At 38.6% G+C, this 26409-nt stretch overlaps 1 protein-coding gene across 1 annotated transcript in view; it reads right to left on the bottom strand.

The window, feature by feature from the left end:
• Window positions 1-24444, bottom strand: part of LOC120418228 (uncharacterized) — a 33108-nt gene extending 8664 nt beyond the window's left edge. The window contains exons 1-4 of the mRNA XM_039580517.2: window positions 24296-24444; window positions 3272-3866; window positions 1247-1666; window positions 937-1136 (exon numbers count right to left, since the gene is read on the bottom strand). Of these exons, the coding sequence (XP_039436451.1) occupies window positions 937-1136; window positions 1247-1666; window positions 3272-3353 (702 nt within the window). The 5' untranslated portion in view covers window positions 3354-3866; window positions 24296-24444. The remainder of the gene's footprint in view (window positions 1-936; window positions 1137-1246; window positions 1667-3271; window positions 3867-24295) is intronic.
• Between the last annotated feature and the right edge of the window lie 1965 nt (window positions 24445-26409).

Here is a 26409-nt window from a genome sequence, read left to right as displayed (position 1 = left end):
CATTTTATACTGAATTCGAAGCACGAATCACAAGTTTTCACATTTTACATGAAATTTGTTCAACTGAAATTGCCTTTAAATTTGTAGATTTTTTTTTTAAATTGTGTTTCAAAAACACATATTATTTATTATTTACACACTTTTTTAACCTTCTCCTAGTGGAAAATTGTCCAAAGAATCCGAAAATGCATTCCGTTTTCTGATTAAAAATCATGTTCATTGAGAAAATCATGACACTTTGAGAAGTTTAAAATGATGACTTTCATCAAGATTTTCTTAACTATAGTTAACTAACTTTTTAAACTTGTCAAAATTTTATGAAAAGTTCTTCTTGAGGTACATTGAACACTTCTCTACCACGGTCAGTATGTTTCTAAACCATTCCTTACGTATTTTAATTGTACTCTTCATTTTGCGGAAAAATCGCAAACCTATCAAAGTCACCCCGGCTATCAAAGTCACCCCGTTTTACGGTAATTTCAAAGAAAGGTCAAATATGTAATTCAGAATCTCTTAAGAAATACTCAAAAGCAATTTGATAGATATGAACATGAACATGAATATAACATGAATCTATCGTTTTTAGAAACTTTTCTAAAGAAATATCATTTAAAATCGAAAAAACCTTTATAACCAGATAAAAAATGCATTAAACCAGTTTCTTAGCTGCATTAACATATTCATAAGAAGAATGACTACTATATGCTGTGCTGGCGGCTGTAAATCAAAATTGAAATTCAAATGTTCTCCATCCGTACATAGCAAAGAAGATGTGTGCATTTTAACTATATTAAAATTAAAATCAAACAACCCACCGTGCAGTGTTTCGAGGCCTTATATGCACGCAAGGCATGGTACATATATGCGTCGATAGAGAGAAATAATCCGAGCCAGACAAAAAGGAAATTAGAGCATGATTGAGATACAGTGGCTTACCGTTTTATCCTTGAGCATTCCTACCCTACAGTTGAGAATGGCTTCCGTTGACAAATGGTAGCCAACCTGCAATGCTCCGGAAGTCACGTTGAGTGGCTCTTCGAAAAATGGACCCCAGTGCCGCTCGTGGTGATGCTTGGACTGATAAGGCATCGAATGTATAATCCTATGTCGAATATCAGGTAAAGTAGGTACTAGTACTGCAACAATAAATCACCGAATTAGAGAGGCCATTCAATCTTTCGCTACACACACATTGGCAATTCAAAAACGAAGAGGGGGGAGGCCCCCCCGCAATCAATCTTCTTACATGGTCGAAAAGTTGTGAATTTTATACTATAGTTGGATTTGTATTGATCCATCGTTGGCTGCACTACCGTCACCGATGCCGATGCCGTCGGTAATGGCTCCACAGTGGCTACTGCAGCTGGTGAGGACATTTCTGTCGTAGGTGTTGACTGTTGCAGCTGTGCAGCTTCCTCGTTGTGTCGAGGTGTCATCGTGCCGCCCTGATGCTGCTGAAACTGCTGCTGCTCGACGGATGTCAACGTGTCTGTCGTTGTCACATTTAGCAATATCTTCTCCGTCGACGATGGTACCATCGTCGGCGATGACAATTTGCTATTCCCAGTGATTTGTTTAGAATATGCTACGTTCTCTGCCGTTGTTGCTGCTGCTGCTGCTGCTGCTGATGTTGGGTGCTCGGTGAGCACGGTTTGTTCTCTCAAGTCTGCAAGCAAGTAAAGCAGAGAAACACATCATGTTCAAATGTCACGTTCCGTCCCAAAACTACAGCGCTTCTACTAAACTGGAACTGAAGAGGACGGGGAAAATGGGGTTTGCCCGTGATTGTCACCTTTAACAAACTGATTTTTCCCACTTTTGCCAAAAAAAGCTTCGCTTCGTTCGATACAGCTTGGCACGGGCCATTGTTTCTTCACAGCTGAATGCGATTTCAGTTTGAATCGCATTCGAATCATCCCCGAAACGACATAAATCTCTTTTCTAGTTTCAGTCTTTCACGGTATCAAATTTGCGATGCGTGCATGTTAGAAAAAAAGTGATGGCTTAACGGGACTCATATTCAGAAACCGGATCGGAATCAAAAGCTCTTGGTATCACATAGAAAAAAAGGATTGAGTTTCAAGCATGGGATATAAATTGTGTACGTGCAGAATGTTGTGGTAGTTGATGTTCGAATCTAATCGATAACCAAGTTAATTTATTATCGATTCTAATCGATAACCAAGTAAACTTATTTTTCATAAACTTATCTGTCTGTCTACGCATTTAATATAGTTCTCATTAAAAAACAACACCAAGTGTTGAATTGTTCCACCAAGTATTTTCTTTCATGGAAACATTAGTTTACGTTTTTTACGAAAATAGTGTTTTGTTCATCCGTTGTACAGCAAGTGGACTACAAATGAGAGTGAAACACTGCTAAGTGGGGCGATTCGGTACATATAGGACCCTGTTCGTCCTTATGTGTAGAAACACAGAAACCCGTCGAAATATTTCATTCGAGTTTTTCTCAGTTGCTCTATTTCACATGAAAAAAAAACGTAGAACGGCGGTAAGAAGACCACCCACTTTTTTTCAATTACACATTGTAATATATTTTGTATTTTAACTGTTTTTTTTTCTTTTTGACCAGTTATATATGTTATGGAGAGACATTTGAGAGACTATTTGATGAAATGTGACGATTTATTTTTTAAATACCGTCAGTGGGGATGACATTTGTTCTTGGGGTGAGATTGGGCCAAAGTGTGTTTTTTATGGATTTTTTTTTTATTTTACAGGCTTTTCTCAATAAACCTTAAATCTGTTTAAAGGGTCATATTGGAGACATTTTAAGAAAAAAATGCTGAAAAAATCACGTTCATAGAACAAATCTTTACATCATGGCAGCTGTCTAAAGTTTAGGTAAGTTTTTGGTAAAAAATTACCCCGTCCAAAAATCAACCTTTTTATATATGTTTTGAACTTATAACGAATTTATCTTTTGAGCAAATTTGAACAAATTTTAGTATTTTTTATAAAGAGATCAGGTAACTTCAAAAGTTTCTCAGATTCTAATTTTCAGTTATAATAAATCGAGATTTATGTAACAACATTAAACATCTTTCAATTACAAACAGCAGGGAGCAGCGACTTATGTACCTGCAGCATGGCGTTTTGCTCAAATGTTTTGGAATTTTATCGTTCCCAGCGGCATTCTGAAACGTGACCAGCCTCAGAATGTTCGCTCCATAATTGCTTTTATTTATTGCTTTACATTCGATGAACATTTTGAAAAAAAAACCAAAAGATCACTAAATCAGGTACGTACCTATCATCGTCGTAAGAAGAAAGACAATGGTCGCGAATGCGACATTGTTACACTGATGATGTGAGCAGTACGACGATGTCATCACAAAATATTTTACTTCATCTACATTTTCCGCTAGGAGACGAACTTATCACAATCACTGGTGGCACATATTTCTACATAAAAAAGTTTTCACTCCCACATCGTAACTTCTTTTATCCTTCAGCAACATCCGTTCGCCGTTCGTAAGTCGTTTTGGAGCGTCATCTTCATCGTCGGAGATGTAGCTTCTTGGCATCTTTTGAATTCTGCTGTCATCACAGTGGCGCGCTCGTACTTTTTCCCTTCACTTGCCTCTATTCAACTTCACTTACTGTAATTGAATTTCATATCTATACAGCTCATTTTTCTCGGTAAGCATGCATTTTCCTTCTTTTCCCACTTTTTTTCCTTTGGCTTGCCGGGTGTCTTGAGTGTTATTTATTGTTCTCTATCACACTCCACTATACATTTTTCTCCCTTCAAACTTCATTTTCCGTCTTCTTGTGCACGAATACACTTTCCGGTCGAACCGTCGTCGTCGTCGTTGTCGTTCTCATCGGTTCTTCACTCTAAGCTGGCAGACAGAGAAAGTTGTGATGATGTCGTGCTCGCTGCGTGATATTTCATCCATATCATTGCTGATTCCTTCGGCCAAGAAGACGACGACGAGAAAGCCCAGATGGGAAGTGGTGTCATGATTAAATCTTAAAATGTCACATTGGATGGAACGAGTGACGACCACTGAATTTGCACCGCGTGCTTTCCGTCCAACGACGGTAATCTGATTCAACAATATGACCTCGCGCGAGATGACAAGGAGAAAATAAAACCCACAACTCCCTTTCCCAGTAACGGAATCATGCCACAAACCAACGAGAGCATCGGTCATCGTCACCATCAGTTCAGTTATAAGCGGCTTACCCATCATCGACGTCCAGCTGTTCCGGAAGATTTGAATTCCGATGGGATGAGGAAAATGGAAAAAAACAAAACCCATAACCAGTGACTGTTCTCGTGGTCCATCATCTGCGGTGTCGTGTGTCGAGTAAATTAAATATTTTTTCAACTGCGTCATTGCAGCGTTAAATAAATTTTGCAAAAAGACCAGATGGGATTATCCTGCCAATTGTTCGTTTGTAAGCGTTGCTTTATTCTCCTCATGTATCGCTGTGTAACAAAAAGAGTGAAAACCCCCTCTTTTTTGGACCGTTAAGTATTTCACAAACTTTTATCTTTTCTGTAGTATTCATCTATAAAAAGAACATCGCTCAAAATTTTAAAATGTGTGTTGTACTAAAAATGTTTCTGATCACGCAAAAAATTGTTGCCGTATAATTATAATATCACATTTAATAGAACAATCAGGCATGGCAAGCAACTTTCGCATGTTATAAACCTTTAAATTCCTGCAATCTTGTAATGGTCATTTTCAATTAAGGATTAAAAAAATCATAAAAAATCAATTGATTTTGTGTGTTTATTTGAGAAGCATTTTACATAACATGGTCAAACGTCGTCGGTCAAACGTCGTGTTACACTCAATACAAAAAATAAAATTTGATGATGTCTAAAAATCAATTTTTGCGTTACATAATAAAAGAACGCTCCCAAACGTCTTTTCGCGAGAATGAATTTCGGGGAAATCCACAACAACTTTTCAAAAGGATGTAACTAGCCATGTTCGCATGGATGTCCCATTAGGGTGTAATATCAAAATCGATTTTCCAGCACAGCAATTTTTTAGTTCCTTTTGGGGTCCTAAACAACTCCCCAAAGTTTGGGAACGATTGGTTTAGTCCTCACATTGCGCAAAGCGATTCAATTTTCCATATAAATTTTTATGGGAAAACCATTTTTTTGGATTTTGATATTTATAAAATCCACGTTTCACACTGTAATAAAACCGGATTCATATTCGGATGCTCTGGAAGGTGCTCTACAACTTTCCCGAAGAGAGTATGGTGCTAGCTTGTCCCTGAAAGAAGATACAGCGTCCTCAAAACTCGTCTAAAACGTGATTTTCGAGCAAAAAACACGTTTTAGACGAGTTTTGAACACGCTGTATCTTTTTATAGGAGCAAGTTAGCACCATACTCTCTTCGGGAAAGTTGTAGAGCACCTTCCAGAGCATCCGAATATGAATCCGGTTTTAGTACAGTGTGAAACGTGGATTTTATAAATATTTAAATCCCCAAAAATGTTTTTTCCCATACAAATTTATATGGAGAATTGAATCGCTTTGCGCAAAGTGAGGACTTAACCAATCGATTCCAAACTTTGGGGAGTTGTTTAGGACCCCAAAAGGAACTGAAAAAATGCTGTGCTCGCTAAATTTGGACAACTTTATTTTTTTCCATACAACCATATTACACCCTAATGTCCCATGCGCAAGCTGAGAAAAACGCAAGGCAAGTCCCACACTACGATGCAACGAGTTAAGTTTTCTTAAAAAATACAAAATTTCCTCAATATTTCTAGAGCAAAGTTCTGAATATTTTTGGGGTTTCTGGAAGAGTAAATGATGTTGAACCAAAAATTTGTTCGGACAGGGCTGTAAAATCCTGGGCAAAAAACAAGCGAGGTTATGAAGAGTTATTGCTAAAATTATATGGAATCCTCATCAAACCTTCGCGTCTAGAGCAAAATGATTTTTTAAATGTTTTTTTTTTTTCTTATTACTAATAGGCTGGGTGCTGAATAGACGAAATGCGTAACGTGATTTTCGAATGCTCCCCACTGCTCCAGCTGCGAACAGCTGTAAACGTAAACAAAGTAGAATGCTGTGTTCAAGCTCAAGCGTGACTTATTTTTTGTAACTAAAGTGATTTGTTATGAAACATTGACGTGCAGTGATAATATCAGTGCAACATTAATTAATACTATGTGTCAGGTGCCAGTTAATCTACCAAAATGTCATAACCTTAAATCCAAATTGATTAAATACTTTATTCGACACTCCATTCAATGTATGCAGCAGAAGAAAATCAAAAAACGTCGCTTAGACAGCGGATCTATGAATAAATGTAGATGAGTGAACTTGATCGTTTTTCATTTATTTCAGTTCAGCATGTTTAATTTCATTAAATTTTGTCCTTTTTAAAAAAAATATCATCCTGCTCCAGCTTCTCTTCTAAGACCCAAACGAATCCAAAGACAATGTCTATTCTATTATGCCAATCTCGATTTCAACCCTCTTCTTAACATTTCTAGAGTTTTTTTTTTTTCAAAAAGTCCTATAAACACAATAGTTTATTGGACCTTTAAAAAAACTCTAGATTTGTTATCTTCGAATTATTCCTCAAAAGCATGACGCCACCGATTTTTTATTTCGGCCATAAAAAGATCGATTACAATACTTGCTACTTTTTCCTAGCTTTTGGCGAACAGTAAATTGGTTCCGCCTTGCCAGTTCAAAATTGAGGCCGCTTCGCGGACAACTATTCCGCACCCAGCTAATACGTACTAAATTCACCAAGATTGATAAAACTTTAATGACAGAATGATGACATCCTAAATTAAGCAGTGCAAGGTATTCGTTGCTTTAATTTAGAAATAAGCACCTTTTCAAAAATTACTTTTTAGTGCATGTTTTTAAAATATTATTTATTACCTAAGAATTTTATATAAAACGATGAAAATTCAATAAAAATACTTACTATCAAGCAAAGCCATCTACAAATAAAAGCGAAGCCCTTTCCATCGGGCCAAAATCTATTAACAAATTGCAAGCATATCGGAATTATTCAGTGATGCGAAAGCACCTTCGTACCATTCCGAGAAGGCAATCTATTGAAAATCAATCAAGGGTGGTTGGTTGGGTCGAACCCAATGTCTAACCCGTGATTAATTATCATTAGCCATTACAATTTGGGATCACGAAAAATCCTGAAGCTAATCTCATAAGTAATTCTGTGCTTTCTAGCTATAAATTCACCTGTTTGTCAATTTCCCTAAGGAAAAATCAGAAGGTTTGAGGAGCTTGAAATGGTTCAATTAAATTGCCACCGGTTTCAAAACACAATGAAGCAGACGAGGCAAAGGATGAAGCACGCAATTTAGCACGTAAATTCCTTCGTCCCTGAACCTATAGTCACCGGTTTAAAGCCAGGATAAGGTAACTTCAAACAAATTCTTATTAGATAACCACACCGTTGGTTGGCGTCTATCCTGTACTAAGGCTTGTGATGAGCGGCAATCGGATGAGGCCAGGTCATTGCAGCATTTAATTACGAGTGGTGCTGCAGTTGTGCCGGAACAATGTGCTTCTGTCACAACAAAAGCGCAACAACTTGACTCGAAAGCACCTCTGCTGGCAGGAACACTTGTCACGAGTGCAGACCCTCGTCAAAGTTCATCACCGCGAGGCCAGGCCAAAAGCATAACGCGAATGAGAAGGGCAAAAGCTCAGGCAGAAGGCAGAACGGCACACGTGTCTACCTTTGTGAAGGGGGAGAGGGGGGGGGCGGTTGAAAAAGCACGTGAGTGGTGCCCTTAGTCGACTGATGGCCGGATGTTGCACCACGTGGAATTATATTTGGACCGAGTGATCGGGACCATCCACTTGGTGCGCGTTCGGAACGCTCTGGCTCTGGTCATGTGGAATTTTCTAGCGAACCGTGCGTTATTCGTCACAGGGCTTTAAGAGCAGTGGTTACGAAATCACAATTGCACACACAGTAAAAAAATGTGAAAATTTTGAAGGTGTAATTTTGGAAGGTTGAATATTTCTTCTTTTATGATGTAATTTTACCTAACATTGGGTCTAGGGGGTGAGATTGGGTCATACAAAAATGCTGAAATTTGTATGACCCAATGTCACCCCTGATGACCATAGCATGCTAAGGAAAATTTGATGCTTTTTCAGGGAAAACCGTTGATTCCGAAACATCGGATTGTTTGCCGATGCGCCAGGTCTAGGGACAACGAATCCATTTGCTCTCTTCGGGAAAAGTGTTCTCCAGACCATTCCCCATAGGCCTGACCATACCAGAAGTTAGCGCGTTATTTTCCCAGACCTGTAGGAGCGGTTGAACAAAATTTGCAATTTTCCCATAGTAATTCCCATGTAAACTTTAACCCTGATGCGCGCAGCCAGTTTACAACCAAATGAGCTGATATTTGGCTTGAAAGTCCCTATGGGCATGCCCTACAAGGGGAACCATACTAAAACTTGATACGAGAACTTTTTGAAAAACGTACCCACCCTAATATTAATAGTTTTGGTGTGCTTTTGAACGAATTTACATTACGAACAGTACCTAGGAAAGAATAATCTCCGACTGTGAGATTAAGTTTTAATGAAGTTACTGAAGAATACTTATAGTGATTCTTTGAAAACAGCTACTATTTACCTAGTACCGTCATCAGGGGTGACATTAGGTCTGGGGGTGAGATTGGGTCATACAAATTTCAGCATTTTTATTGCCCAATCTCACCCCCAGACCCAATGTCACCCCTGATAACGGTATATTTTTTGTTTTAAAGATAGAATTTTATTCTGTCGCCTTAGTTCTTTTAGCTTTGATGTTGGGGCAAATTCAAAGAAAGCTAGAAATCTAATTATTTTTTGTTTCACCCTATACAATCAAAAAATAAAATGTTTGAAAATACACTGTCCAGCACATTATCAAAAATCTTTATAACTTACTCTCTTCACGATGAGAATTGACTCGAGGTTAAGTTGTTGCTTCGATGGCTTTGATATTAAAATATGCCACGTTCACGTAATAACGTGCTTTCGATTAATTCAGAGCGATAAGGATCGCTTTGCGAACCCCTGGTTTGAAAAGAATGGATAGAACCCGAAAAAAACAACAGCAAAAAAAAAGAGAGACGGAGGATTCATGCTCCATCAAGTGACGGGCCAAATTCGTTACCTTGTTCCCGTGATACGACACACTGGTGGCGCTCCTGAACAACTTTCCTTTCCCGGCGGTCGCCACAAAGGGACTGCCAGCAATGTGTTGGGACCGTGGGAGGATTCGGCACAATACAGTCAACTCGCGTTACGGGTAGTCTCTGTGCTCATTTACGTTGTTCATAAATTTTGTGCTATGATGATGAAATTCGCAGCATCACAGAATAAAAGTCGCCATCGTCGTCGTCGGCGTCATCGTCGGGGGACAGTCTACAAACACTCCACTGTGTCAGCATCAGTGGAGATGTAGCGGTAACGGCGGCGGCGCCAGAATGGGCCACGTGGCAACAATGGCCAACCGACCCTGGAATGGGAAGCGCAGGGACGTGGAAAATTAAAACTGAAAAATAATTTATATTACCCGCGTGCAGGAATGTGGCTGGCCCAAGCCCCCAAAGGCGTCACCGGTCGGGTGAGCCTGGAAAGATCATGTGGCACTTTTTGGGTCCCGGAAAGTGTGAAAACATATACAAGTTTTAAACGCCCCTTTCCGCGTTGTACCAGCTCCGCGTTTCCTGCCTCCCAGAGTGAGGGCAGCAACGACAGCAACGTAATAAACTCATTACATTAACACTCGGTTCGTCGTGCGTGGCACCGCACTACGGCCCCGGTCAGGACAATGAATGGCGGAATAAGGTGACATTGGCACTTGACAGGTCGTGGGGAAGCCTTTTTATCGCACTTTTCATCAGTGGTTTCTCTGTAGGCTCCTGGAGTGACATCAATCATGTTTGAATTGTGTGGTATTTGTGGGTATCCTTTGGGGACATAAGCCACTTGTACTCGTCACTTCAAATTAAAAAAACGATGCATTTGATGGCAAAAACTGACCGCAAGTTGGTTTCGTGGCAAGAAAAATAAGGAAGCCAACCATACTGCAAAGATAGAAAGATGGAAAGGGAGAGATAAATGTGGGTCATTCCAGGTCAACTGAGTACACTTTTGGACTCGACCTTCACCGATTTGGACCAAACTTGGAGGGAACGTTTATCTATCGATATTTAACAGAAATCCCAAGTTTGGTGCTGACCATCCCTCTATTTTTGGCACTGCCCTCTTTTTTGGCGATTTTCTAAAAAAACTTTTTTTTCTTTTAATCATAACTTTGCAATTATTTGAGCAAAAGACTTTCTACAGGTTTCATTTTATAGAAAATTGTCCAAGGAATTCGATAAAAATAAAATTTTAACCCTTAAATGCCCACTAATATTATATTTTAACGTTTTAAGTATAAAAATTCAGTTTTGACCAATTGCTTAAATTTTTATTTGTTTTATTTTATCATCATCGTGTTCCCCGGACAATTTTACATAAATATCAATGTAGACTTCAAACTAAAATGAACTATTGGCGAGATACAGCGATTTTACTGAAAAAAGTTTGATTTTGCACTGCACTCTGTCCTATGAATTCAAATCCGTAATAAGTTTCTCACATATAAAAATCGAATTATGCGAGATTCATTCCTGTTTGTTGAAAAGTACACCATGAACTTCCGAGTGCTGCGAAAAATCAAACTTTTTTCAGTAAAATCGCTGTATCTCGCCAATAGTTCATTTTAGTTTGAAGTCTACATTGATTATTATGTAAAATTGTCCGGGGAACACGATGATGATAAAATAAAACAAATAAAAGTATAAGCAATTGGTCAAAACTGAATTTTTATACTTAAAACGTTAAAATATAATATTAGTGGGCATTTAAGGGTTAAAATTTCATTTTTATCGAATTTCTTGGACAATTTTTTATAAAATGCAACCTGTAGAAAGTCTTTTGCTCAAATAGCTGCAAAGTTATGATTAAAAGAAAAAAAAGTTTTTTAGAAAATCGCCAAAAAAGAGGGCGGTGCCAAAAATAGAGGGATGGTCCAATCAGCACCAAACTTGGGATTTCTGTTAACTATCGATAGATAAACGTTCCCTCCAAGTTTGGTCCAAATCGGAGAAGGTCGAGTCCAAAAGTGTACTCAGTTGACCTGGAATGACCCATGTAGAAAATATATAAACCACAGGCACCTTAAGCATGTCAGCAATTTTTCCATAAATATTAAATTGTAAATTATTCATATCACATAATTAGGCTTATTATTTTTTCTAAAATACAATTTTCACGGGGACCATAATTCAAAAACACCAAATTTCACAAAACGTGACAAGTATTAAAAATAATAAAAGAAAATCTATTATAAATTTATTTAAAAAAAATATATTCAAAAGAAGCTTTAACTTAAAAACGGTACAATTTATCAAAAACGACAAAGTTGCATCTAAATAAAAAAAACCGAAAACTTCAAAATCGCGAAAAAAATTTGCGACATCGTAAAGAACTACTAAAATGTTTTTGTTCTGCCAGTTTCAAACAATTTTTGATTGAAATGGAAGTGTTCAATGCAGATTCAAAAATCGACATTTTATTAAATATAAATGAAATTTATCGTTTTTGAGGCCCAACAATTTATTGAATCATATGTATTCAACAAACTTGTGAACGAATCAATAACTTTCCTCACATTTCGCATTTATAACTGTTATAATTTTGTCTGAAAGATTTTTCCAAATGTTTTATCAGAACTGGGCCAATTTTATTTCCTGACAACCATGCATAAAACCCAAGATGGTAATTTCGACAAGATAGCACAACGACATCGAATTGGTGCCGCAGGTGTCCAAATTGCAGTTTCCAATTTCCATTGAATCATTAACTTTGAAGATTATCAACACGCGTGTTCCAATCGTGCTGGGGTTTTGAAAAGTGTAGGACATTTGCAGTTACGTTTTATTTTACGACTGTTGGATATTTTTGTCTGCGGCTTTCATTCTCTTTCCTTCCCAAGGCTGGTGCTGAATCATACTAACAAGGATAACTCTCCGAGGTAAATCACGTTACGCAAGGAATTCACAAAGTTCACCCACTAGCAACACGCCCAGCTCTCGCATATCTTTGGGGCGAGCGAAAAGGTTTCAAAAATTTAAGAATACTTTTGCATTCGCTCGCTTGTTATGCTAAGCATAAAGTTGGAGCTGAATTGTTGGGTGCCTGAATGCTTGTTTTTTTTTATTATTTGAACTGCAACTAACAGAAGAAAAAAAGCTCTCAGGTGAACAACAATACTTTTGGTGAGAAAACTTTTAGAAGAAAAAAAGAAAAGTTTGGAGAGAAATGTGAGAGAATAAAGCGAACCAAAAAGTCAGACAAAAACTGCGCACGAGAAGAATGTCTTGATTTTGGCATCCGTTCAAGAAAATTTGCTTTGATATGGCAAAAGTGTGGTAGATGTTGTGATATAAATTTACTTTATTCTGGCCATTTATCATTATTATTTACGTGTATGCATTCAAATAGCCCCAAAACCATGGGTTGTCGCGTCCCGTGACGTCCCGGTCCGGGTGTTCTTTAACAGAGGAACGTCGAAGTAGGAGGTCTACAACAAACGCCATGTACAAAGCTGCGATCGTATCCCCGCGACATGATTGCAATATTTTGTATACATAGTACAAAAACAGCCAGACAGTGAAAGCTTTTCTAGGAGCACGGCCGGGCCTGAGGAATCGAAAGAAAATTTATGACAGCGAAATATTTATGGATGGTTCTGGAACAAGGACCAGCTGGAGGCGGCAAATTGTCGCTTTGAGAGAACCATTTTTTCATGGAATAAAAGATATTTTCTTTCTTCTCGTGTTGCAACCAGAGCGTACACACCCGCATTCAAAACGGTGACGTTTTGATAAATAGCTGTGGTGAAGCGTGTTTTCCTATGGTTTCATCTTCAATCAGAAAGCAGGCAATCTATTTCCGGTGCGGAATCTGCCTTTTCTCGTTAGTGTCGGAGAACAATGTCACATATTTTGTTATTATCGCTGCGTGCACACTTCGGCGAAGGTGATGAATACAATGCGGATAACAAGGCAAGCAATAAAGAACCACAATTGAATTCCACTTGAACCACATGTCATTCATAATTGGATTCCGTTAGGTTTGACCGTAAATTAAGGTGGTTTGCAGTCTGCAGAGCTATTGCGCTGTTGGAAATATTTGATTTCATGATTGTGAGTATTGTTATAATGCAATAAAGTCAATGACTAGATTTTTCTAACTTTTGTTCCTGATCACGAATCCGAGGTCCGTTTTTTGATATTTCGTGACGGAGAGGCGGTACGACCCCTTTCATTTTTGAACATGCGAAAAAAGAGGTGTTTTTTAATAATTTGCAGCCTGAAACGGTGATGAGATAGAAATTCGGTGTCACATTTGATTGGCGTGCTCAGAATACGTATTTTTCATCGAAAAAACACTAAAAAAGTTTTAAAAACTATGCAATTTCCCGTTACTCAACTGCAAAATTTGTTGGAACATCTCATTTGATGGGAAATTTAATGTAGGGGAGAGTGGGGAGACTTGATCCCCTTTTTTTGTATCGCACATAACTCTGTCAATTTCTCACAAAACTATAAACTTTTTGCATGAATTGAAAGCTTAAACATTCATCTATGTTTGGCTAATAAGGATATTTATTCAGATAAACTCTTCGAATCATGCCAAGCGTTTTAAAAAAATATTTTAAACCGGCATTTTAAAAATGTTAGGGGTAACTTGATCCCCCTTTCAACATTTTGAAGAAATGTTAAGCAAAATGTTTCTTATTCATCCAAACTTTTAATTTTCTATAAGTTACAGCAATTTCACATAAAACCTGTACGTTTGTGTTCAAAATATAACAAGTTTATTATGTTAAATATTTAAAAACTTAAAATATTATTTTTTAGACCAAAATTAAGCATGTTTACAAAAGCTGGAAATTTTTGTTTACGAAACTTTTGAAAAATGGTTCAAACTGCAGTAAGTTATGTACAACTATACTAAAGGAAACTATGTATGAAAACCCAGCTCAATTAATTAATCTTGAGGCTGATTCCAGTGACTGTAAAAATGCAGGGATCAAGTCTCCCTAAACGCACTTTTTTAAACAATTGATTGTAAAAATAGTATGACGATAAATTTAACATCAAATGCGTAAGGGTTTTTAGTTTTTAGTGGGTCTCGTGGCGCAGGGGTAGCGGCTTCGGCTGCCGATCCCGATGATGCTATGAGACGCGGGTTCGATTCCCGCCTTATCCACTGAGCTTCTATCGGATGGTGAAGTAAAACGTCGGTCCCGGTTTCTCCTGTCTCGTCAGAGGCGCTGGAGCAGAAATCCCACGTTAGAGGAAGGCCATGCCCCGGGGGGCGTAGTGCCAATAGTTTCGTTTTTGCGTAAGGGTTTTGGAGTTGATAAGTTTATCAAACAATTCATGTATAAAATTTTTTTTTTGAATAATTTTTGAGTGTTTTCTATACATATCAATACAAAGAAAAAAAGATCTCTTGGAAGTTTTTTGCAGCTCGATTTAGAAAAATGTGTGTAACTGAATCTAAACATTTTTTTAATTTTTTTCTTTGTTTTCTACAATGAGTTTTAGTTAATTTCGCACAACTTTCTAGAACAATGCTAATTGTTTTACCCACATGCTGACGAGATACAGGCTTGGGATCAAGTGTCCCCGGGGATCAAGTCTCCCCACTCTCCCCTACTTTTCGAATCATCATTAACCCAGAAGAGTCATTTTTTTCATTTAGAAATACATTTTTCATTTTAAAATTTCGTGTTTATTCTAACTTTGCAGGGTTATTTTTTAGAGTGTAACAGTGATCTACAAAGTGGTAGAGCAGACAATTACAAAAATTTTGATTTATAAACATAATGGGTTTGCTTGTAACCATCACGAGTTATCGCGATTCTACGAAAACAAGTTTCAAAAAAGTTACAAAAAAGTTTTCTCTTTGTTTCGTTTTCCGTGTCTGTCGCGGGTGACCTAGGATGGGCATTAGGGTGCCCAGAAAAAATGACCTCCTGCTCCACAAGCTGAAAACAGTTTTTTGGGTAATTTTAAGCATATGTGTAAATTTTGAGCGAAATTGGTTGCGATTAACCCATTGATACCCGAGCCTAAAGTTGGTAAAAAAAACAGTTTTCATACAAGGAACAATATTCATTTTGTGGAGCGAGGTTTTGAGAAAAAGTTCCATATTCCGGGCACCCTAATGAACCTAATAACGACGACCAACTTTTTCAAAACTTTTTATTTTCGTAAAATCGCGATAACTCGTAATGGTTACAAGCAAACCCCTTGTTACAGTTGAGTAACGGAAAATGGCAGAGCTTTTAAAACTTTTGTAGTGATTTTTTTCGATGAAAAATACGTTTTTTTTTTTGGAATTCTGAGTACGCCATCAAATCAGGCGTCTAATTTTACATAAAAGTCCCTTTGACACCAAATTTATATCTCATCACCATTTCAGGCTGCAAATTATTGAAAAACACCTCTTTTTTTCGCATATTCAAAAATTAAAGGGGTCGTACCGACCCTCCGTCACGAAATATCAAAAAACGGACGTCGGATTCGTGATCATGAACAAAAGTCGCAAATCGAAGAGGGGTCGGGGCAACTGCTTTGTGAGTTGGCGGAGAATTACCCATACAACTCGTTGCAAAATACGATTTTTAGTGCTATTCATATCTTCTATATACATAAAAAATTTCGACGGTTTTGTTCGAACGCGAATCAGTTCAATACGGAGCGTCGGATCGAGGTGCTCTTTGTTGCGTTGGGTTCGTATAAGTCCAAGGAAGGTTTATACGCTAACTAATTGACACTTTGGCCACTCTGGAACCGATTCCGGAGCATCGGCAAATTGTATGGAAAAAGTTACGTAAAATCAAATTTTGATCACAGGAGGCTGAAGCCAAAAACGTCAACAAACGAAGGTAGAACGAAGTTTGTCGGGTTAGGCTTGTTTAATAATAAATAAATGTAAGACTCGTGCTGATAAAATCATCGTTTTTTAATTGAGTTTTCATTTGGCATCCTTCCTCGATGGTCCCTTCGAAAATGATAACCAGAGACTAAACTTGGTATTTCCTCTAGCTCGAGATACATAGAACGACAGTTAACCCTACCTTTCGTAAACTTGGTAAAAATATTATAATTTGATGACAGTTTTTCCTTCTATACAAAGGGTCATCTTCCAGCCTTGACGCTGCGCTGCCCAGAAAATTTTAATATAATGAGTGGCGATGTTCTGACGTCCACAACACCACCTGTTATTTTTGGCCAAATGTGTTGACTTTTAACTCAAAAAACCATGCAGAAGTAGAGTGGTAGTGATACTTTTGGTTGATACATATTTCATTTATCAAGTTAGATTTGTTCTAAAAACATCAATTCCGGCAAATTTATATTTTTCTTCGCTGGTTCTGAATAAAGAAAATCTACCATTGATGTAAATTTATTCCCACCCAAAACGCTTTCGTCAACGTGACGGGCACAGATTATGCTAATTGAAATTAAAACGACGAAGAAACATGCAATTTTCGTCTTTCATTTGTACGACAGTTAGATGTGACTGAAATATTTTCTGCACTGAATCAGCCACGTCCGCCAGGTGTGTCGGCAATGTTCTGTGATGTGAATGAATATACCTTTGATAACACATCTGTGCGGAAAAGGGTTCTTCGTGGGTCCTTTGGCCGCTTTTCTGCTGCACATTCTTACGTCGGTCGCACATCGAATGACGCAAGGCAGCCACCGTCCGTCCGTCGTACGTGAGAGGGAAGCAGAATGGAAAACCACCTGAAAAATGGTCCTTTCTTGCCAACTGCTGGCGTGTGGATGTTGCTGATCTACGTGAGTTAAAAATGATACGCCATTATTTTCGCCGCACAACCTCCACTATACACAATCAAGGAGCAAATGTGAGAAAACTTGCACCAATTGGTGTAAGCAGTGACGTAAGCGCTCTCAATAAACCGATATCAAAGAAATGGTTTATGGGAGCCATTTTCTGAACTTTTTCAAATTGAACACTTTTTTCAATGCTGAGTTTGAGTTTATGCAGCAATTCCATTCTAAAAAGGGCATAAACCGAAAAAACGTTTTCCGATTGGGCTCAAAGCTTTTCTGGGGGTTCCTTGGCTGATATAATTAGACCCATTTTTTGTTTAGCCATTAGGGTGACCTTCACCTTGCTTGGGTGGTCCCAAACATTGTCATTTTCTTAAATTAAAATAATAACATGGATCCGATTTATGCTGTCTTGAACGCAAATGAAAGGTTATTAGATTGACTTTTACGGAAAAATAGATTTATGTCCAAAAAATCTAGTCTAACAATTGAAAAAGTTGTATTGTAAACATTCATTTGCGCCCAAGACAGTTCAAAACGGTAAAAAAGGCTCTGAGTTATAATTTATGGAAAATGTGTTTTGGGAAAACTAATGAATTTTGGACCACCTTACCGCCTAATGGCCTAGGACCCCAGATTTTTTTTCGGTTTGTGCTCTTTTTGAATGGAATTGCTGTATGTTATTATTTCAAATGTTGTGGAATTCAAATGCTGGATCAACACTTTGTGAAAAATAATAATAAAATTTGCATGTTTTTGATTTTTGAATTGGACCATTGGACCATGTCCACCTGACACGGGTCCCCCACAGACCGTTATTATGAAAAAAAAAATCCACCCAAACCAATGATTGGACATGGTTTCTGGGACCATTCTGCACCTCTGGGCGGAGTTTCAAAATATTTGCCGGCAGAAATTTCGAATACGGTCAGTTTTAGTGTTTCGAGTAGAAATTAAGGAGAAATCACATGTAAAATGCGTAGGAAAAGATCAATGTTTCAATGTCTTAACTCCAAAACCTTACTGGTCATGGTTTTAAATTGTATTAACATGTAGCAAAATGATATAAAAACGATTTACAGCACTGACTTAGCCGGATTAAGCCTAAATTATGAGCATGAGCATGAGCATGAGCATGAGCATGAGCATGAGCATGAGCATGAGCATGAGCATGAGCATGAGCATGGTTGACTGCCAATGAGCTGCTACTCCGTTATTGACAGATCAGCTGAAGTTAAACAATGAATCAAAAATGATCAGTGGGAGCCAACCATCCGTTCACTGTTTAACCTCTGAAGATCCCTACTTTATTAGTCAATACCGGCGCCCTCCCAAGAAGCCTGCAGTTCAACGAAAGGGAGGAATGTTAGTCCGATAGTTGAAGTTGCAGACTCATCAAGCACACAGTTTTTCGCTATATACTTGTTGATACCGCTTGAGACCGTTGAATCCACAGCATCTCCTTCAAGCATCACGTGATTATTATTTTTTTGGGTTAGTAGGATAAGGTATTGGCTTTTCGATGCCTCCCGAGCTACGATGCTATGGGGAGGACTTTCATAACAGACCCGTCGGCGAGCCTTCCGAGCAACGATGCTATGGGAAGGTCTTTCTGGTTAACACACAAAGTCACTCACACACAATTATTTCACTCCACTATTAATTAATCCAAAATGTCAGTGCGTCTTTCGATCATTATATAGAAATGGCTTTTTCACCATAAAAAAATAAAACCTTATTCGAAAAAAATATACACAATTTACCCGACGCCGTGCCTTCCGATCAACGATGATATAGGAAGGGCTTTGAAAATCACAAAACAATTAATTAAGATCACAAAAAAAATCACAAAAAACACCAATTACTCAACGAAAATTACGCTCAAGACACAAATAATTCAGTAAGTCATGCTATTATTCGATTACCACAATCACTCACCCCATACGAACAGCGACACAAAAGCACACAAAAAAAAATTAACCTGCATAATCACGATTTCGCGTCCCCACTTCCAGCGCACCAATGATGCTATTATTCGATTACCAATATCACTCACCCCATACGAACAGCGACACAAAAGCACACAAAAAAATAACCTGAATAATCACGACTTCGCGTCCCCACTTCCAGCGCACCAATGATGCTATTATTCGATTACCACAATCACTCACCCCATACGAATAGCGACACAAAAGCACACCAAAAAAAAAATTAACCTGCATAATCACGATTTCGCGTCCCCACTTCCAGCGCACCAATGATGCTATTATTCGATTACCACAATCACTCACCCCATACGAACAGCGACACAAAAGCACACAAAAAAAAAATAACCTGAATAATCACGACTTCGCGTCCCCACTTCCAGCGCACCAATGATGCTATTATTCGATTACCATAATCACTCACCCCATACGAACAGCGACACAAAAGCACACACAAAAAAATAACCTGAATAATCACGACCTTAGCCGGATTAAGCCTAAATTATGTAACTTCAGTGTATTATTTAAAAGTTTATACCTTAATATTTAAAAAAAAACTTGTACATCAAGGAATTTTAAGTCATGGTTAACTAGTTTGCAAAAAAATAACTTAAAATGGGGTGACTTTGAGCCAAGGGGTGACATTTTACCATTAAACGCATAAAGATTGCTTTGATAAGCAACGTTTATACTTTGCAATTCAAGCTTGTCCAGCTTGTTGTTAAGCTATCTGGCTATTATAAAATCGTAAAATTTGGTACAATGTCACCCCTTGGCTCAAAGTCACCCCATTTAAAGTTATTTTTGTGCAATCTAGTTTTCTTTGACTTAAAATTCCTTGATGTAGGAGTTTTTGTTTAATGTTAAGGTATAAACTTGTAAATAATACACTTAAGTCACATAATTTAGGCTTAATCCGGCTAAGTCAGTGCTGTAATTCGTTTTTATATCATTCTGCTACATGTTAATACAATTTAAAACCATGATCAGTAATGTTTTGGAGTTAAGACATTGAAACATTGATCTTTTCCTACGCATTTTACATGTGATTTCTCCTTAATTTCTCCTCGAAACACTAAAACTGACCGTATTCGAAATTTCTGCCGGCAAATATTTTGAAACTCGGCCCAGAGGTGCAGAATGGTCCCAGATTCTTCATAATAACGGTCTGTGGGGGACCCGTGCCTGATATATTAATAATTTTAAACATCTTTGTTCTACCTATAGGTTGATGAACTTGAATAATCTACGTTATGTTAATTTGATACATTGAGAGGTTTTATAATTCAATCATGAGTTTAATAAAAACTGGTACCGTCATCAGGGGTGACATTGAGTCTGAGGGGTGAGATTGGGTCATACAAATTTCCTCATTTTTGTATGACCCAATCTCACCCCCCAGACCCAATGTCACCCCTGATGACGGTACTTGAATGATGTCGATTTGGCCAGATTTTTTTGAGCAAAAAAAACGTATGTAAAATATTTATACAAAACAAGGGCTTAGTCAATTTGGTATTTTTGGCATGAGGGGGTCAAATCCTTCCTCAGACCATTCCAGGTGTAGGAGTCACCTTCCTCGTAATAAACCTGCTTCGGTGAAGTCACTGATTAGCAGTTGGACTCGCAATACAATGGTCGTGAATTCGAATCCCAGGGTGAAACAAAAACCGAATTCAAGCCTTTGGATACCTAGTTTCGAGTATCAATTATGCAAAGCGACCGCAAAGTTGTAGATCGAACAATTCAATTTTTCGTGAGACAGCAACAACTGCACAAATAGCGTCCCTTTTTCCGTTTATTCCGAAGTGCACAACTGATTTTAATTCTGTTTAAACTATAATTAAAATTATTATACTTATGCTGAAATAGTAGTTTATGCAACAAGTTGCAAAAAGAGGATTCTTTCAGCACGAATCGTACATTTATCCAACGAGGTTCACCGAGTTGGATAAATACGGAGAGTGCTGAAAAAATCAAGTTTTGCAACGAGTTCCATACAACATTTTTTGCTATTCCGAAAAGCACCCATTGAGTGAAATTCTATGTCAAATTTTCATGTATTTTGTCAATAAATCGTTTAAATCAAAAAAATGTTGAAAAGTGTTACTTTTCGAAACAAGTGCTGAAAAGTTCAACTTTTCAGCACCCATTTCAGTGCTGAAAAGTAGAACTTTTCAGCATTTATTTTGAAAAGTGTTGCTATTCGATTCTGTTATTTTTGGTACAGAAAAGTAGGCTATTTCGTCGTTCAAGAATGACAGGAAAAGTAAGTAGTTTCACGACGGAATTGCAAAATAGTAGTTTATGCAACAAGTTGCAAAAAGAGGATTTTTTCAGCACGAGTCGTACATTTATCCAACGAGGTTCACCGAGTTGGATAAATACGACGAGTGCTGAAAAAATCAAGTTTTGCAACGAGTTCCATACAACATTTTTTGCAATTTCGAAAAACACCCATTGAGTGAAATTTTAAGTCGAATTTTCATGTTTTTTGTCAATAAATCGTTTAAATCAAAAAAATGTTGAAAAGTGTTACTTTTCGAAACAAGTGCTGAAAAGTTCAACTTTTCAGCACCCATTTCAGTGCTGAAAAGTAGAACTTTTCAGCATTTATTTTGAAAAGTGTTGCTATTCGATTCTGTTATTTTTGGTACAGAAAAGTAGGCTATTTCGTCGTTCAAGAATGACAGGAAAAGTAAGTAGTTTCACGACGGAATTGCAAAAATTACTATTGAGTGACGAAACGATTTGTGCCTTCCACACCTTAGGCGTCATCCATAAAGTATGTCACGCTCTAGGGGGGGAGGGGGGGAGGTCTGAGAAAGTGTGACATTGTCTATTAAAAGTATAGGGAAAGCGTGACAAAAGGGGGGGGGGGGTAAATTTTGCCGGATTTCAGCGTGACGTACTTTATGGATGAAGCCTTACTGAGGAATGGCTATGAAATCACTTGTAAAATAAACTTCTTAATTAAAACTCTTAACCTTCACGTATAGATATCTACTCAGGACCAAATTCTGAGCAAATGTCTATGTGTGGCGGGATGTTGATCAAAATAATTGCATTTGATTATCTCTGCTCTAGCTGAACCGACTTTGTCCGGTTTTATTTCATCCGTCTTAACTTCTAAGTTGCTATTGGAAATCATTAAGTTTAGTTAAGTACTTCAATAGTTATGCTAAAAAAACGTGTTTGACTAAAGTTAGAAAGATTGTAAAAAGGGTAGGCTTTTTAAGAAAACCAGTCAGGTTATGTGTTTTTAGAAATGCATTTGGAAGACCTTTTAAATAAGCCTAAAACATTGAAGATTTGACAACCCGTCCTTAGTTAAATAATTGAAAGACAATTCAAAGGAGACTTGTTGAAAACATACTTTTGAAAAAAATCAGATGTTCAGTGTGTTCAGATTCCAAAGGTTCTCATGGAATTATATTGTTTGAGCTTGTTTTCGGACAGTGTTAAACTCGCTTATGGGAAAAGATGTTAATCAGGGACTAACCTTTTCAGCAGGTTTTTACATTGAAGATCGTGCATTTTGCTTGCGTGATAAATCAACGAGGCCTACTAACCTCAGTTTACTATCATAATTTTATATACATATTTTTTCAGCGATGAAACTTTAACAATCCCAAAAAACACTATTTCAAAGTGATGGAAACTGTAAACGCAAAGACTGGAGAAGGATTCTTGTTGAATTTATGATTCAACATTTAAGAAAATCCAAAATAACCTGAAGATTTTTACATTTCAGTATGATAGCATTGAATCTCCATCGTTTCGTAAGGCTGACCTTTTTTTCATTACTCTCCACATAAAATAAAAAAAATAACCTTCTTAGAACCAACGCTTTTAAAAGATGCCCAACAGCCCCACCAAGAGTGCATGGAATAAGACAGTGATTAAAAAAACCGCAACCATAATAACAACAGAAAATTAGTTCAAAAAATGGTTCATTTTTGAAGTTAAGTTCAATTAGCCACCAACCCTAAATTAGTTCATTATTAGTTTATTATTTCAGTTTTGTTAATGGCATCAAATTATAGCACTCTCGGAAAATGTTCATGTTGTGCCCCATTTTTAGAACCTGTTAACAAAACCGGCATCAGCTTGTTCCGAAAATCTTTGGAATCATGTGTGTGTGCTTGTAAGCCAGAGTGTGGAATTTTCTTCATTCCCACAGTTCCCCCGCCCTCCTCGTCTCGACTCAAGGAGATATAAAGTACGATGAAATTCTTGGCAACACAGACCCCTCCAGCATAAATCACCTTCTGCTCCTCACGTGGCCCACATCAACCCCTCCCGGCAGGGTCGTACCTTCTTGGCAAAACCAGACGACAATAATACTTGGAGATGCTGCTTGGCATTACCAGATGATGAAAATCGGAGGTTGAGTTGGGTTGGGCAAACCACCTCTCAACCAAGAGTGTATGAAATAAGGTTACATTAATGTAACATACACACAATTATTGATTTATGGCACCTAGAGTGTGATAATCGTATATATTTCAAACACATAGCACATACTTGAAGAGGTGAAGAGGTTACGGAAAATTATTGGCAATATGCTGCCTACAACCCCAGCAGCAATGTTCTATCGGGAATAGCTTTCATCGTTAATGATGCCGCCGAAGGGAATCAGTTCCATTGGTTCATAGCAAAGGCAGAGGCGCTTTCTATCATGTTATGTCGTCAGTGTGGTGGGTGAAATTCATTAACGTCATTCTGGATGTTCACACGCGGCAAGCAGGTGATTTCATTTTCCTCATTAACAACGCAGCTCAGCACACTACCCACGCCACGAAACGATCACACATGTCGGTACAAAGCCACTCTTCTCGTGGGGTTTGCTGATCCGTTGGCACACCACACACCACTTGGATATCCATGCTCACACACCCACACGAGGTGCGGGTGTGCTTGACTCCCACTCGTCGTTGCGAAACCCGACACAGCCAGGTGGGTATGTAAATCACAAGTTTGCGTTTATGACAATTAGCACTTGTACGCGAATCGCACATATAAATTCATTTCGGTATCGCTTGCCGGGTGTCCTTTTGCTCCCGGATGCCAGCCGACAAGCACTGCAACTACAGGTACGAGCCAGGAGCAGCCTTAGCACTGGCACCAAACGAGCTAAGCATAACACAGGTCTTCACGATTCAGCCAACACCGAGCAGGTCCTTGCGGTGTACTTTTATCTTCCATTATCCACTCGAGTCGTTCTCAGCTGAACACACTACTCCACCCAGCAGGAAGCTATGTTTTAATTCAATAATCCAATTTCGTTTCGGGTTAGTATATCCAATTGGCTCAAATGTAACGATATCAACCACGTGTTGTGTCGCCGTCGACAGCACCACCAATCATACACCACACGAACCTACGGTACCCCGTCTGATGGCATCCGACGGACAAAACTCGTTGTCGTCTAACCCGGACCAACCCCAAAACACTCACTCACTCGCGATTTCTTATTTCCTATCCAAAACCCAGTTCTGACCGTCTGGTCGCAAGGACACATCGAGATAAACTAAACTCCACCAGCGGCGGCCACAGCATCCCCGTCGTTGCCATCTCGAGGATGCTGATCCGAACCCAGCCCGAACTCCGGACTGAGATACTTTCGTGGAGTACGCGCAGAAGACACCGTCGTTGACTGGGTGTGTGCGTGTGTGTGTGCGTGTGTGTGCGCGCTCCCGAAGTGCAAGGTCCTTTCGCCGTATCTGTCCTGCTGTGATGGTGGGAAGCAATTCCAGCGCAAGGAGCGGATGGTTGAACTCACGACAAACAGGAAGATTTGCATCAAAACCCCAAATTCTTAAAACTGTTGACAAATAAGTACAAATTGTGTTTGTTTGTGTTTACACCACATCAATAATTCATTTGACAGCAACTTATACAAGTTCACGGCTGTTGGTACCACGCTGCTGTTGTTAGTTTAGCTGACCATGTTTCGTGTGAGTGTCAACGACAAACGGTGGTTGACCAAATCACTGGCTGCTTGCGAATCGTAGAAAGTTACGATTGAAAAAGAAAATCTTTTGACGCTCACCAAGAGAAAAAATCTAAAGGGATCTTAGCTCTCCTCTCTCGCGCACGAAAAATCGGTAAAAGGAAACTGAGAAGATCATCCCCGGTATTATTCGGCGATTCGATTTCTCTATTACTCTTGCAGGTATAATGTCACACGTCCAAAAATGACCTGTCAGAGAACATGACCTGTAGATGAACGGAGATGAACGATGCATATATTGAGAATCACAAAACAATCATCTATTGCTGATTTTTGTTCGGGAGCGATTTTCTTTTGCGTGTTTCGTCTCCACTCTCCTTCGCGGGTGAAGAAAGTTCGCAAGCGAAAAAGATTTTTTTACGATTATTCCATCCCTGTTCGCTGCTGATTCAAGTTGTTAGGAACGGCAACAAATGAGTGATTAATGAACTTTGAGCCGAAAAGCAACACCCTCGCTTATTACAAATTTGTATTATTTTAAGACTCAAATCCAACCAATTATTATTGTGAAAGCAGACAACAATTAAAATACGAGCGCAACCTGATAAAGCTGTTGGGCCACAGGCGCATGTACACGGTAACAACAAATCACTACATTTTTGTTCGGCGCAACAGATTTTTCCGCGCAACAGAAGTGATGCGCACTTCGGTTTGGTGCTGCGCGGATAATATCAATTAACATGTAAATGTAATGAAAATTTTACAATTTGCTCATGTCGATTCGGAAAGCTTCATTACAAAGTAAGTTTATGTTTCATTTTGGCAAATTATTTACAAAAACCTTATCTCTAACCTATTTTTGCATTGATTTCCCCGCCATTTAGTGTGGAACCGCTCAGGAATGCTCTCCCGATTTCACGTTGATGATCGAGGTCATTCCGCGTGCCAGAGAAACATTTGTTCTGGCGAGATGGTGAGAGAGAGATATAGAAAGAGAGAGAGCGCCCGAGTACGACCACGAAATGAGCACCACAGAGTAATAGCGTGTGACACTACGCTCTGTGGAAGCTTTTGAAATATGCGGGTGCAAATGGAGACGCGTTATGCGATTTCCTGCGAGCAAGAATAAAAGCTTCCCGAGGAGAAAGAGGAAGACAAAGTGATAACGGAGAATCTTTTGTTTTACGCCCCTCCAGCGTAAAATCACAGACAGCGCAAACACAAATTGCCTTTGAAAGGTTAATCAAATTTCGAACTTTGACGTTTGTGCGTTCGTACGTACCACTCTGGGGCCAAGTACCGGCGGAATTGTACTTTTAAAAGTGGCATGTATTTTTTCTCTCTTACGTTTATCACGCCGGTGAGTGAACGAACGAGGGTGAAAGAGCTAATCCCCTCGCTCTATTTCCCACGCACTTTGTTCCGGCGTCAAGTAATCCAATGACACATTGTTGAAAGCACAAAGCGAAATTGGTAAATGTGGGCGGAAAATATCTGCCATCTTGGCGGGATACTAGGATTACACCCTGTTTAAGGTGGAC

This window comes from Culex pipiens, chromosome 3 (assembly GCF_016801865.2).
Source record: "Culex pipiens pallens isolate TS chromosome 3, TS_CPP_V2, whole genome shotgun sequence".
Classification (NCBI taxonomy): Eukaryota; Metazoa; Arthropoda; class Insecta; order Diptera; family Culicidae; genus Culex; species Culex pipiens.
Note: the sequence above shows the minus strand (reverse complement) of the source record. Positions and strands in the feature narration are given on the sequence as shown.